The 15524-nt window shown below is 45.8% G+C and overlaps 1 protein-coding gene across 1 annotated transcript in view; it reads right to left on the reverse strand.

Moving 5' to 3' along the window:
• Positions 1-14320, reverse strand: part of SPTY2D1 (SPT2 chromatin protein domain containing 1) — a 21646-nt gene extending 7326 nt beyond the window's left edge. The window contains exons 1-2 of the mRNA XM_015412893.1: positions 14140-14320; positions 2940-3054 (exon numbers count right to left, since the gene is read on the reverse strand). Coding sequence (XP_015268379.1) covers positions 2940-3054; positions 14140-14199 — 175 coding nt within the window. The 5' untranslated portion in view covers positions 14200-14320. The remainder of the gene's footprint in view (positions 1-2939; positions 3055-14139) is intronic.
• Between the last annotated feature and the right edge of the window lie 1204 nt (positions 14321-15524).

A 15524-nucleotide genomic window follows, 5' to 3' on the forward strand; every position in this document is an offset into this window, starting at 1 on the left:
GGAAGGTAACAGCGTTCCGTGCACCTTGGTGTTTAGTCATGCCGGCCACATGACCACTGAAACGTCTTCGGACAGCGCTGGCTCTTCGGCTTTGAAACGGAGATGAGCACCGCAACCCTAGAGTCGGATTCGACTGGCTTTCGAGCAAGGGAACCTTTACCTTTACTATTCAAGATAAGCATGCGCTAGCTTTTAAACTCATATGGTTCAATCAGGCATTATGTTTGTTAGGCGCTATGACCCCCTTTGAAAGAAGACAAGAAATCTTTGATGGTCTGAAGCATACAAATTGTGAATAGCATAACACCGTAACCAGCCTTGCGATTCTGAATGTACATTTTCTTAGTTAAAAAAAACACACCTCCACTCTCTAAACAGCAAATGAACCTCTGACCTCAGAGAAAAGTGGGTTAAAATGCTCTAAATGAAGTTAAACTTGAAGAGAACACCAACATTTTAGTCAGCCTACTTTAAACACGAGGGGCTTGGAGCCAAAGAAGTGCACAACTCGTTTGAGTTGGGGATTGTGTTTCTTGAATAGCAGGCCACGTGGCGATCCACTTTTGAAACTGAGGGGACTTTCGAAAGCAGGTTGTGATATGGCTCAGAGGTGTGCTATTCAGGGGAAAGTTTTTAAAAATCCCAGTGGGCAAGCCCAGGAAATATCCAATGTAGCTCTGTGCAAGATGGACAGAAACAGTAGTTAAAAATACTAATAATATGGTATTGTTTTAAAGTTAGTTTGTGTTTTTAAAAAGACAACAAAGCGGGTCAGTTTTAATGGAACATTTGTGTACTTAAATGCATAATAACTGACTCCTCCCCCCCCCAAAAAAGGCATATCAACATTCAGCAATTATGTCATTGCTTTAATATGATTCTGGAAGTCAACACAAACACACCTACAAAGGAAAAAGAACGATGACAGCAATATCTTAATGAGTGTGTAACAGGGCAGCTTCTGCCCTGCACCAGGGGTGCTCTTTCCTGAGACAGGGACACCCCAAAACAACCTCTGAACCTTCACAAATGGTGCCCTCGTGAAGCCAGGCTTGGCTTAAACACTGGCCTTTGCTGGGGGACTAAGAGAAATCTCACTTTGGCTTAAACACACGCTAAGTGAAGTCCACAGTCTAGCTGCACTGCCAAGCATCCTCCATGCAAGCACCCCCCCCCACTCCTCCCCTATCAGATCACTCCATAAGGACTAAAAAGGTAAAGGTTCCCTTGCTCGAAAGCCAGTCAAATCCGACTCTAGGGTTGCGGTGCTCAGCTCCGTTTCCAAGCCGCAGAGCCAGCGCTGTCCGAAGACGTTTCCGTGGTCATGCGGCCGGCATGACTAAACACCAAGGCGCACGGAATGCTGTTTCCTTCCCACCGAAGTGGTACCTATTTATCTACTTGCAATCTCTTGCTTTTGAACTGCTAGGTTGGCAGGAGCTGGAACTAGAGACGGGAGCTCACTCCATCATGCGGCACACTCGGGTCTCAAACTGCTGAACTACCGACCTTCCACAGCCTGCAGTTCAGCGTCTGAACCACTTGAGCCACCGCAGCTTCATAAGGACTAAGAATGGACAAATCTCTACCCCTTGCCTCAGGCGTCTCCTCCTGACCAAATGGCCATTTTTTTGTCTGTCAAATATACAGGCAGAGACAAAGAGCCAATGGCACGTGTGTCTGTCCCGAATGGAGCATGTTGCATGTTTCCTGCCCCAAATCCTGTCACACCTGTATGTCAGGAAATACCTTCTGGATAATCGTCTCATTCCTGTCTAAAATATCTGCATTCTGTATACCTATATACCAGACCCATCAAGGTAAACATTAACTCTTCAGTGGCTGCAGTCACACGGAACATTAGCCACACAAGAGAGATAGAAGACAGGCGGATTTTCCGGGCGCGATCTCACCGGCACATCTGGGAAGTGTAGCGCTTCCGTGGTACAACCAAGGCTTCTTGCCGAAAACACGCAGCAAAAAACTAGTACCTCGGAGGTACTAGTTTCCGGAAACCGTGGGGCAAGGGCGGGCGTCTGATCGCGTTTCCGGTGGCATCCGGCGCCCACCCATGTCCCCTTGCGAAAAAGGAGCATGCGCATTCGTCATGTACACACAAAAAAAAAACCAGTTTGCCACACTGCGCGCTTCTTCGTTGTGCGCAGGCGTGTCTTGTGATCAGCACCTCTCCCTACCCACGGAACCTCCACAGAAGATCTGATCGCTTAACCACACGTTAGTTTGCCCCGGGGCAAACAGCCACGCTTCCCCCCCCTGCAGTTTCCTGCCCGTGTGACCGGAGCCAGTGTCTAGTGAATGGTCACCCATTCAGGGTCATCCTGCCACATATTAAGAAATATCAACTCCTTTTGTCTGGTACCAGGGAAATGCCGGATCACACTAATGTTCCACAATGGGAATCCTATCAATCCATTGTTAAACTAACCACCATAATTTAACATACCCCCAGGATACATTTCACATGCCCAGTGTGATTTAAGCTTGGGCACCCAGAGAAGCTTTTCACCCCCAATACATATCAGGTCTTTGTGCATGGCACACTGATCACCCCAAAACTTCCCATCTTCTTCTATTTATCCGCTACTTCCTTTTCCTTCCAATGTCTTGTGTGTATGCTCTTTAATCTGTGTGTATATATTTAAATTCTGGGTTTTTTTTTACAATAAACTCATTTCCTTTTAATATTGGCCTGGTTCTTGGCTCCAAAAGAAATAAAAGGGTTAAAGGGAAAGATCCCCATAAATACTGGTAGCCAGATCTCACTCTTTACTCTTGCTAGCGTGGCCTTTTTGCGAACTTCCCCAATCAAACCGAAGACAACAATATTATTTCATAAAGCTGGTAGGGGAAACAAGTGGAAAAGTTATTCCAAAAGATAACACCCTTCAAGGTGGAAAACAGCTAATTGTAAAATATACCTTTTTTCCTACGTTCCGCCTCTTGCCGTTTGAGGAATGCTTTCACTGATGCTGAGTGGACACCTTTCACTCTCGGATCCTTTTTGGGAGGGCCGACTGCCAAGCTGTATCTTTTCTGCGGGAGAAAGGAAGTTTCCAGTAAATATGAAACCTAACAAATGTTTCAAAACTAATGCCAGCCTTATTAAAGCCACAAAAAGAAGAAAGAAACTGTGAGGTAACTGCGCTAGATAATATTTCAATAATAATCACAAAATTGTACAAAAATGTGTGCAGAAAATTATATAAATATACAAGACAATAGAAAATGATGTGTTGACGATGGTCTCCGGAATGCTCTATCGTTTCGATACTATTCTTCTTCCGAGAGTGAATGAAAACAGTGACTCTTGGTCTGTCTTTTCAACTAGTAGGTATCAAAAATCCATAATATTCACCTATGTATCATGACTTAATTGCAAGAATTTCTCTGACAGAATGTTCCTGGGGCAAGGTGCTTGTACATTCTGTCAGAGAAATTCTTTATGTAAGCTGCCCTGAGCCGCTTCGGCGGGAGGGCGGGTTAGAAGTTTAATAAATAAAATAAATAAATAAACCGCTATGAGCCCATGTGCACAGATTGAGGAGTAACACTGGGAAGTATATGTTCGGGGAAATGATTTTCTATGAAGGCCAGAGGATTCCCCCTTTGCTGAGATCTGTGAGGAATAAAAATCACTTCAATGCCTTTTTGCTAGGAAAGCAGGCAGTTTATTTAAGAATGATTCCATCTGATACCAGCACACTGAAGGAACCAGCAAGCTGGCATGTTTTAACTGACAGAGAGTCCATCTTGTATAGAAGAATGTAAACAAGGCAGTCTGGCTCTGATAACTTGGAGGAGCCTTAATTCTGGAGCTGACACACCTATTCCCAGGGCTATTTTTGGGCAGGAACGCACAGGAACGGAGTTCCGGCTGGTTCCTGAGTTGGCCACGCCCATCAGGAACTCATTAGCATAATAGGCCACTCCCAATAGCAGAAACTCATTAGGATTGGCTACATTAGGGGTGTGTGGCCTAACATGCGAAGGAGTTCCTGCTACAAAAAAAAAAGCCCTGGGTTTTGACAACAAACAAGGTAAACAGAATAAGAAGGGAAAGGTGGGTGTGGCTGGATGACCACACTTCTGGTAACATGGGGGTGTGGCCAAATGTGCTAATGAGCGGTGCTGTCAGGGGTGTGGCCTAATATGCTAATGAGTTCCTGCTGGGCTTTTTCTACAAAAAGAGCCCTGCCTATTCCTGACTTTTGTTCGCAGAACAATTTGAAGGACGTAAACTTTAGATAAGATACTCATGTCTCCATTGGGTGATCATGTCCTGGAAGCCTAAAGGTTATAAGGTTAATTTGGGGCAAGGGGTGGGCAAAAGGTCAGACACATCATAAAACATGGGGAATTAATACAGGAAATTGGCTTGACTATAAGAAACTAGTTATCCATGTAATCAATCTCATGCTCAACAACTAAAAGGAGAGGTTACTGGATTTTTACCTCAGCCAGCTAACAATGGACTAGATTTGTCTAACAGTTTACTGGGAAGCTTACCAAAAGAACAAGTTACTAAACAACAACAAAAAGTCAAAACGATGGCTCAAATAAGCCATGACAAGTATGCTTGGGTTATACTGAAAGTGACTCATTTCCTCTCCTAAAACGTCTAGGTATTGCCAGACTGGGGAGGACGTCAAAGCACATTATCTTGTCTCACTTCGACAATACCCAAAAGCACAAATTACTTTTCTCTCCTCTGTCACAGCTTCTTTGATGTCCGAAATATCACTGAGCTATATGGAAGAGAAAACGGAAAGGAGAAGAACCAAGAGAAGTGCATGGTTTTAGATACCCGAGATACAAAATGTGTGATCTTGATAGCTTCTGTTTGTATAACTGCTGGAGGAAGATTAGAAGATCTCAAGCTTTACAGGCATCCAAATGGTTCCTTCACAACAATGAGACACCTCCCCCACTCACCCAAAGGGCATAAATTTACCACTAAGAAGAAGAAGAGGAGATTGGATTTCTACCCGGCCCTTCACAACCCAAAGGAGTCTCAGAGCGGCTTACAAACTCCTTTCCCTTCCCCTCCCCACAACAGACACCCTGTGAGGCAAAAGAATTAGAGATTGGATTTATACCCCACCCTTCCCTACCCAAAGGTGTCTCAGAGCGGCTTACAAACGCCTTTCCCTTCCCCTCCCCACAACAGACACCCTGTGAGGTAGGTGGGGCTGAGAGAGCTCTGACAGAAACTGCTCTTTTTCAAGGACAGCTCTTATAGGAACTGTGGCTTGTCCAAGGTCATCCAGCAGGCGCAAGTGGAGGAGTGGGGAATCAAACCCGGTTCACCCAGATTAGAGGCCACGCATTTAACCACTACACCAAACCTGCAAACAACTGGTAATAACTGACAAAATATTATTGCCTAGATAATTTTATTATGATATTAATAGTGTTTAAAGTCTAAATGCTTATTTAAATATTTACTTCAATTATACTCTGCCCGGCTCCCCAGTAGGGCCCCTGTGTGGCTTACATTGTTCCCCTCTCCCAGGGGTCATTTTGTAGAAAAAGAGCTAGGGGAACTCATTAGCATAACTCATTAGCATATGCCACACCCCCTGACATCAGGGGCCCAGCGGTGGACCTGCAAGGCCAGCGGGAGTGCGAGGAAGCCCCGCCAAGGCCCTCCCTGGCCCCAGGCAGGCAGGGGTGGGGAGAGGCGGGGAGGAAGCAACTTACCCTCCCTCTTCTCCTGCCTCCTCCTGGCTGAATGAGGGCTGGAAGCAGGGCGGCCGGAAGCAGGGGGCAGGGCTTCGTCATGTGCCCCGCCCCCCTGCACCTCACTTGGGGGAACTGTGTTCCCCCGCGTTCCACCTCTGCCCTCTCCTCTGTCTTATCCACTCAACAACTCTGTCCAGCAGGTTAGGCTAAAAGTGCAGGTGTGGCCCAAAGTCAGTCAGCAAGCTTCCACGGCAGTGTGGGGATTCGAACCTGAGTCTCCCAGACCCTAGTCTGACACTCTAACCACTATACTACACTACCTTGAAGTCCCAGGGGGATTTAATACCAAGTATGTAGAGGACCAGAGTACACACCTGTTTGCACATGCTGAACATAGCAGGTAAGTTCAAACAATATTATTCTTTATTTAAAATATGGGTGCAAACCACGTTATTCTATTTTACTCTACAGCATCCATATCAATGTTTATGCAGGGACAGCTGTCCTGACGTGCTTTTTCCTATACAGCTAAAAAAAATCATTACAATTAAATCTTTAACTGACATGTACACTCCAAATAAATTACAAGCTACTTTATGCTATGCATCATTGCATGCTTGCTAAACTTTGCTTCGACTGGAATTCCTGTGCCATGAGATGAGAAACAACAGAACAAAGGCTATGAATTTAGCCTTTATAAAACATACAGCCTGTATTAACCCTACAGCAGTTGTGTTATTAAATTACAAGCAGCTACACTGAATGAACAGACCAGGTAACCATGACCATTATATCCCCTACTAGGAAAAAGGCCCGTTGTGGAAATAAATACAATGGCCTCTAGAAAGAGGCTCTGGGCGAATGCCCCAGCCTTGGACACTTAGTGTCAATTTGCTGTGGTGACCTCAGCAGGGCATAATGACATTGAGTCCACCGTTTTGAGTGATCTCCAGCCCTCACCTGGAGATTGGCGATGGTTCCCCAGAAGGGAATAGTTGGTTTGGAGGGTGGAGTCTATGGCTCTGTACCTGTCCAAGGCCCCACGCCTCCTGAAACCTCACCCTTTCCCGTCTCCATCCCTCACATCTCCAGGAATTTCCCACCTGGAGTTGGCAATCCTATCTCCTTCCCAGCCAATCATCAACCTACCTTTATTTCCCCCTCACTTTTCAGCTTTCCGATACAGAGCCCCCCATTTTCTCCAGGGGAACTGATCTCTGCCATCTGGAAAGCAGTTGTAATTCTGAGTGCTGGAGATTGGACACATTTTACCTCAGAACAGCAAAACTGTTTAGAATGTTAGAGGCAAAAGCCAATCAAGTCGCATATTCAAACGACCTCTGTGTTCCGAGGCAGAGGCCAATGGGGCTGCATATGCAAATAACCTCTGTGTCCTGACTGGCTATGGGGGGGAGAGGAACAGCAAAATGTTTAGAATGTTGGAGGCAGGACTCAGGCAAAGCAGCCAGTGGATAAGGAGACCCTCTGAATGACAGATCAGAGAGCGAACTGATTTTGGAGCGTGTGGAATGTTCTAGAGAAGTGCCACCACCATTCGGCTTTTATTTATAAGGGAGATGTGATAAAGCAACAGCACCAATCAGCCTTCAAAGTGCTCTCCAAAAGTTTGCCCCTTAACAAAAAAGCGCACAGATCAAGCTAACTTAAGTGTGTATTTTACAGCTGTAAACTGTGATTATCTCTTTCTGAACAGCGCCAGATGGCCATTCTGTGGCTGAACGCTACAAAAATGTGCAGGCTGGCATTGCTGTATCACAAAGTATAGGGCCTTCAAGTGATAAACATGGTATAAAAATACAAAAGCCTTTAACACCTCATTTTAAAACAGGATTACATACCACAACCTTTAAAATACCGGCAAAAATCAGCCTTACAACTTTATTGGTTTCAAGGTTGGCATTTATTCCCACTCTTAGAAAGAGCAGATAAAAACAAAAAACAAAAAACCAAAAAAAAAAACCATTCAAACAAAGACTCTAAAGAGTACCGGTTTTCAGCTCTTTCATATTACTAAACTTAATACTGAAAAAAATCACTCAGCCTTGACTGAACAACAGTCATGATGAAAATGGCCAGTTTCAAGGAGGCAAGCCTGTGCGTACTTGTACATGGATTAGCTTTTAAATATAGCCAACGCACCCAAGCATACTTGGGTCAGACAGAGGCACCTGTAGTTACAGCTGAATGATCAGAGAAGGTATTACAAGCTTACTAGTTGCTTCATTCTTCAAAACAGCTAATTATTTCTTAGTGTGGTTTTCTTTAGGGAGATGAACTAATAGGTCTATAATTTTAGCGGGACATGATGCAACCTTTTTTTTTACTTCTCATCAGACAGCTTCACATAAATTAGTAAGAAGTCACACTCTCTTTTTTGTTCGCAAAAATAATTCTTATCACAGACTCATATCACATTCTCACGTGGCATATCATAATGTATCACACATTCATATTTACATCTCATTAACACAAAGCAGGAGCTGCGGTGGCTCCAGTGGTTAAGACGCTGAACTGCAGGCTGTGGAAGGTCAGTAGTTCAGCAGTTCGAGACCCGGGTGCCGCATGACGGAGTGAGCTCCCGTCTCTAGTTCCAGCTCCTGCCAACCTAGCAGTTCGAAAGCAAGAAATTGCAAGTAGATAAATAGGGACCACTTCGGTGGGAAAGGTAACAGCGTTCCGTGCGCCTTGGTGTTTAGTCATGCCGGCCACATGACCACGGAAACGTCTTCGGACAGCGCTGGCTCTTCGGCTTTGAAACGGAGATGAGCACCGCAACCCTAGAGTCGGACTCGACTGGCTTTCGAGCAAGGGAACCTTTACCTTTTAACACAAAGCAGAAAAATATGATCAAATATAATAAAAAGTCAATCACACTCAACTAAAAGCAACGTCTACCATCAAAACTGCTGCTTCTAAAGAAAACCTTAATTAGCACTATATTTACATGTGCTAGAGTCCTCACTTAGATATAACTTAAGATTTCTTCCTTGGCTTACTTTTTGGATTTATATCTATTCCAGTACTTGATGGATGGAAGCCAGGTGTCTGAACTAGCCTTGCCTGAGAGTTTATTTTACCCTGACATATCTTCCTATATGCTGTCATTTTATCCATCAGGACCACATGGCATATCCTACGAATCCATATATCCACACCAGGTAGGCAGAACCGATGCACACTGGAGCCAAAAATCCTAAATATAAATACACACTGATGGGGTCTGAACTGGCAGAGACTGACCAAGAGAGAGATCTTGGAGTCGTAGCAAATAACTCACTGAAAATGTCGAGACAGTGTGTGACTGCAATAAAAAAGGCCAATGCTATGCTGGGGATTATTAGGAAGGGTACTGAAAACAGATCAGCCAATATCATAATGCCCCTCTATAAATCAATGGTGCAACCTCATTTGGAATACTGTGTGCAGTTCTGGTCACCACACCTTAAAAAGGATATTATAGCTTTGGAAAAAGTGCAGAAAAGGGCAACTCGAATGATAAAAGGGTTGGAACACTTTCCCTATGAGGAAAGGTTAAAGCACTTAGGGCTCTTTCGCTTGGAGAAACGACGACTGAGGGGTGACATGATCGAGGTTTATAAGTTTATGCATGGGATAGAGCAGGTAGGGAAGGAAAGAGATACTTTTCTCCCTTTCTCACAATATAAGAACTCGTGGGCTCCTCTTATATTTATTTCCTAGAAACCTCTACATTACTAAAATACAGTTCTGAAATGTAGATACTGAGTTAGATAGTTTGGATTCTGTGATTTACAGGATTCAACCCTAGACATTCAAGAACATTTTCAAACATTATAGTTCTGCAGAAATCAAGCTTTAAAAATCCAGTGTGTTGTACACCTCTTGACACTGGCTTGTATCCTACCACTTTGTTCTGAAAAGTATAAAGCCTTCCTCTACAGAAACGGCTCTTCTGTAGGAAGGCTCCTCGGGCCAGGAGGAGGTTTCAAACTTTGCTGAGTGAAGTGGTAGGATATAAGCCACTGTTTCAGTAATTCATTTTTTTCGGTTCTGTATTATTACACATCATTAATGGATATGGTGATGTGTAATAATACAGAACCGAAAAAAAACGAATTACTAAAACAGTGGCTTATATCCTGGTAAGGAGCTGCGGTGGCTCAAGTGGTTAAGACGCTGAACTGCAGGCTGTGGAAGGTCAGTAGTTCAGCAGTTCAAGACCCGGGTGCCGCATGATGGAGTGAGCTCCCGTCTCTAGTTCCAGCTCCTGCCAACCTAGCAGTTCGAAAGCAAGAAATTGCAAGTAGATAAATAGGTACCACTTCGGTGGGAAGGTAACAGCGTTCCATGCGCCTTGGTGTTTAGTCAAGTCGGCCACATGACCACGGAAACGTCTTCGGACAGCGCTGGCTCTTCGGCTTTGAAACGGAGATGAGCATCGCAACCCTAAAGTCAGATTCGACTGGCTTTCGAGCAAGGGAACCTTTACCCTTTTAATGGATATGGTACTTCACTGAGTTATATAAATAGCTGATTCCACATCCTAAAGAGCTTACCCTTGACTTTCAACAGTGCAGATATGAAAAAGAGGGGAAGGAGGAGGTTGGCAAGTGTGATAGAGTGTGAGGGAATAGAGAAAGGAAAGTGAAGGACAAATGTTTAGAAATGTAGGACAAACGTTTAGAAATGTAGGCATATGTATTCGGGTTTCTTTACAGCTAATGATGCGACTAGAGAGTTAATACAAAGGGTTGGGGAAAGAGGCACAACAGCATGAGAGTGTCTTGAGATCTAGGGTTGCCAAGTCCTATCTTCCCCCCCAGCGGGGGACTTTGGGGGGCGTTCCTGGAGGGGTCGGGGCATCCCCGACGTGATGACATCACGTTGGGAACGTCCCCCACCCACCCACCTGGGGCGCCCGCTTCCTCCAGTACCACTCTCCCTCCTCTCTTTCAAGAGAGAAGGGAGAGGGGTGGCGGAAGGTGTTGGGGCTTGGGGGTGAGTAGAAGCCCCCAAAATGCAGGGGACCCCTCCCAAACCGGGGGTTTGGCCACCCTATACTTAGTAAACTCCTGTCCTTTTACTACAGTCAGTTTAACACAATGATCTGTCGGCCACTATGATCTTGAAATTAGTCCACTTAGAAGACCCACTGATTACTATAAAGCATTCTCATTTCATACACTCTCTTCAACACAGCCATCAATCGCCACAGCAAATCTATGTGTTCATCTCTCCTGTTTTGTATGCCATTTCTTGAAACACAACCACAACTCCATAAGTCGAGCTCAGGTAAATCTAACAAAAAACCCTCACAACTTGATCAGAACCTGCCAGTGAATTTCACAATTATGTCTTAAGTGTAATGTGCAGATGTATATAATAAAGTTGGAAAAGATCCTTGCTTATGAGTTGTCTTTGCTTCTTTGTTCTACACTATTCATACATGTTTATGATGAAAAAGCAATGTACACCTTGTCTCGCCCCTTGGCAGATAAACATACATAGCAATAAGTTAAAACCGACAGTTAAACAGTTCTGTTGCACATTGTGGTACAAGGACCAAAGGAACTCCATTTTGGGTTTCTAGTTATAAATAAGAAATAACAGCTCAATAGGATAATTCCACTACTTGTTTGTAGAATAGTAAAAGAGAACTGTTTTGTATGGTTTTTAAAATAATGAGCTCCACATCAGGCACCACAATTTAGAAAGGTTACCTAATGGTCACAGAGAACAGTCTATCTTCGCTCGTCAATTAAAGTGGTAGGAGAGTCTAGGGGGTTATCTGTATGGTCAAGTATTGATTGAAAGCAGACTAAGGAAAGTGTAGAGTTCAACGAAGACATGGGCACCTGCACATGTCCAAAAGCCATTTGTGCACAATTATTTTAAAAAAGCTTGTAATTTCACTTAAATTTTGGGATTCAGGCTTTTGAGGCTTGGACATTCCCTTTGTTAAAATAAAGCTTCCTGCTCACTTCAGAAGCCTCACTGGTTGTGTTTTTGATTGGGACTAACACACCAGGCCAACAGCCCATTTGGCTTACAACGTTTTCAGAACCACACCAAAAAAGCCCTGAATTTCTCTAGCATAACAATTATAATCCCCACATCAAAACCCAACCCTGGTTGCGGAGCCAAGTAAGTAGCTCCTTGAACTCACCCACCCACTGTCCTTAACTGCATATTCCACTTTAGCACAATCTCAATATAAGTTTCAGTTAAAAAAAACAAAAAACCTCTAAAACCTTCACTAAGTGGCTACATGCTAACAGAAAGCCAAAACTAAACCAGAGAAAAATAAGTGGTTACTAGAGTTAGTCAAGTATCGCAACTTTTCTCCTTCTGTGCCTGGCTCCTGTTACCTCTTTTGCCACTGTAACTTTCCTGCTTATTGAACTGACTGACATCTGAACCAAGAAAAGGTTAAAATGTTTCAGTTAGGAGATCATTTTGTGAAGAACTTGAAATTGCAAGAGAAAATGAAGGGGGGGGGGGAACAAGAACGTGCAAAAAAAAAAAAAAAACCTGTAACAAATATAGCCACAGTAAGTCCTCTCAGGCTGTGGCCACACACAGAACATAATCCACTTACAATGCACTTTCCAACTGGATCGTGCCAGTTCGCACAGTAAAAACCCCAGTTGGAAAGCGCACTGAACGTGGATTATTTACTATGTGTGACTGCAGCCCAAAGTCGTGTTTTGCGAAGGGATTTATTTATCAATCGGAAAGAGGAGGCATTTTTGGACACGTGTTTGTGGCAAGCAGGTGATGAGCCTGGGTGGTAGTCCTAACTGGCTTTTATGGCCGTTCCCTCCCCGGCCAAGGAAACCGAAATGGAGAGTAAGGCCCAACCTGCATCTAGCATTTGCTCCGCTGTTGCACCGAACCCACACTGGAACAGAAATTCCCGTCTACATTGCATGCCGCTTTCACTTAATTTTGCATTTTATGGCAGTGTCCAGACTGCATGCCACTTTCACTTCGTTCGATCTCTTGGTTTTAAGGTAAGTAAAGGTAAAGGTTCCTTTGCTCGAAAGCCAGTCGAGTCCAACTCTAGTCCATGGTCATGTGGCCAGCATGACTAAACACCAAGGCCCACGGAATGCTGTTACCTTCCCACTATCTGCATAGATGTACGGCCGTTTTATAGCCATTGGGGGGGTTATTATGCAGTAAGTACGGCGTTGGCCCCAATGTAGTCAAATGTGGTTTTGAACCGCATCTTTTTCTGTTCCAGGGTGGGTTCAGTCAGGGGCGGATTAACCATTAACCATGAAGCAGACTAAGCACGTGCTTAGGGCGCCAGGGCCAAAGGGGGCACCACGAAATTGGGAAAAGGGTGAAAAGAACTTTATGTAACCCAAGCTTGGCTTTGTTTGTCCAGTCTATTGTGTTATCATAGGAACACACTTTTGTGTTGCTGCGACCTGCATTGTCCATCTGGTCAGAGAGGCCAACAACTAACATGGACTGGGGTCAGTGTGGAAAGGAGGGGGGGCACCAAGATGGGTCAGTGCTGAGGGCACCGGTGAGCCTTAATCCGCCCCTGGGTTCGGTAAAACCACTGAGCAAATGCTAAATGCAAGGTTGGGCCTTAAAGGAGGACGCGATCTGATCTCTAAATAAAGAGAGAGAGAGAGAGAGACAGACAGACAGACAGAGCATTATTAAACAGTCCTTCGCCTGCCTGGGTTGCCAAGCGGGCCGCGTAACCTTAAGACTGGCCACCAACGTCCCCTCTAAGCTGTGGAGTCTTGTGAGCAAAAATTCTACTTTGTGAGCTACTGGCAGTGTTCCCTCTAAGCTGAGTTAGTGTGAGCTAGCTCACAGCCTTTTAGCCTCTGGCTCACACATTTTCGTCTTAGCTCAACGGAAACGTCTTCGGACAGCGCTGGCTCTTCGGCTTGGAAACGGAGATGAGCACCGCAACCCTAGAGTCGGACTCGACTGGCTTTCGAGCAAGGGAACCTTTACTATGTACAACCGTTATAACATGCTCAAAGAATTACAATACATTACTCATCAGACTTCCGAATATGTTTTGGCGTCAACTTAAGTTTACGCGATTTGGGGTTCTGCACGAATCAGCTTGCGCTGGAGCCCCTCCCTTCCTGAGCGAGGATAAAAATGTGTGAGCCGGAGGCTGGAAAAAACGGTGAGCTAGCGCACACGAACTCAGCTTAGGGGGAACACCGCTGGCCACACCGCTGGCCCTGATTCCGGGCGACTGCATCAGGAGGAGGCGGCGGCGTTGTTGTTTGCAATGGTGGGGAGATTCTCTCCTTCCACCTGGAGGGGGACGAGGCGGTGGGGTTGGAGCCAGCTGGCCAGGCGGCGTCCGCTCCCCCCCATCTCTCCAGCTACTCTCTCCATTGACACACACACACACCACCTTCTCCCTTTTCCCTCCTCCTCCTCCGCTCTCACCGGCACCGCGCTGAGCCCCTGCTTTTCCGACGCCACCATCAGGATCTCGCTGAAATCCATCCTGGGCTCGGCGGGTCCTTCACCCGGCCCGGGCGGCAGGCGGAGGCGACGCGCGGCTGCTCCCCCTCTCCGTCTCCCGCGTGCCCAGCCGACTGGGGAAAAGTTCCCCTCTCTCTCTCCTCCCCCCCCCCCCTTCCGGCTCGGAAGGCCACCCTCCCCACCCCTTTATATCACCTCGGAGTCATCGCCCTCTCCTTCCCCACCCCTTCTCCTCTTAGTCAGACGTCACTTCCGCCTCCCCGTGCCCGCTGTCGCCAGCACGCAAACAATCTCCCGGCTTTCCGGAGCGGACGTGGCCATAAACATCACGTGACGCGGGTTTAAAAAAAAAAAGAGAGAGGCTGCGGAACGAAGCACGTGTCCGGGGAGGGGCGGGGTTTATCCGTCGTTGGAGAATGTTGGCGTCGGTCCCGCCCCCCTGAGAGGCGGGGCTTGTCCGGGGTTTCCTTTGCAGCTGGGACGTGGATTGCTTTGCGGCGGGCTCTTTCTTGCTCGTCGGTCCGCAGCTTCTGTTGAGTTTGTTCCCTCTAAGCTGTGGGGCCTTGTGCAGTGTTCCCTCTAAGCTGAGTGGTTGTGAGCTAGCCAGTGCCGGATATAAGCTAAATAAGCTATGGTTTAGGGCCTCGCAATCTGCTGGGGCCTCCAATAAAAACACAATATAAAAAATGATTTCAACTATTAAAAAGGCGTATATATTTTAATTTTTTTTCTGAGACCAGCTGATGTAATTTAAAACAGTAGGGGGCCTCTGGGTTTTGTATAGCCAGTTTGGTGTGAGAGCCAGTTTGGTGTAGTGGTTAAGTGCGTGGACTCTAATCTGGGAGAATCAGGTTTGATTCCCCATGCCTCCACTTGCAGCTGCTGATGTGACCTTGGGTCAGTCACAAGCTCTGGCACAGCTGTCCTTGAAAAAGAGCAGTTTGTGTCAGAGTTCTCTCAGCCCCACCTACCTCACAGGGTGTCTGTTGTGGGGAGGGGAAGGGAAAGGAGTTTGTAAGCCGCTCTGAGACTCCAAGTGAAGGGCGGGGTATAAATCCAATCTCTTCTCTTCTTCTTCTTCTTCTTCTAGCTTAGGGCCTCAGCAAGTCTAAATCCGGCCCTGGAGCTAGCTCATACTATGTTAGCCTCCGGCTCACACATTTTAGTCTTAGCTCAGGAAGGAGGGCTCCAGAGCAAACTCTTTTATGCAGTAGCCAAATCGCTCGCTCACAACTTTAAGGCCAGCAGCTCACAAAGCAGAATTTTTGCTCACAAGACTCCACACCTTAGAGGGAACATTGGTCTTGTAAGCAAAAACTGTACTTTGTGAGTTACTGGCATTAAAG

This window comes from Gekko japonicus, unplaced genomic scaffold (assembly GCF_001447785.1).
Source record: "Gekko japonicus isolate JY-2015 unplaced genomic scaffold, Gekko_japonicus_V1.1 scaffold1453, whole genome shotgun sequence".
NCBI classification, from domain to species: domain Eukaryota; kingdom Metazoa; phylum Chordata; class Lepidosauria; order Squamata; family Gekkonidae; genus Gekko; species Gekko japonicus.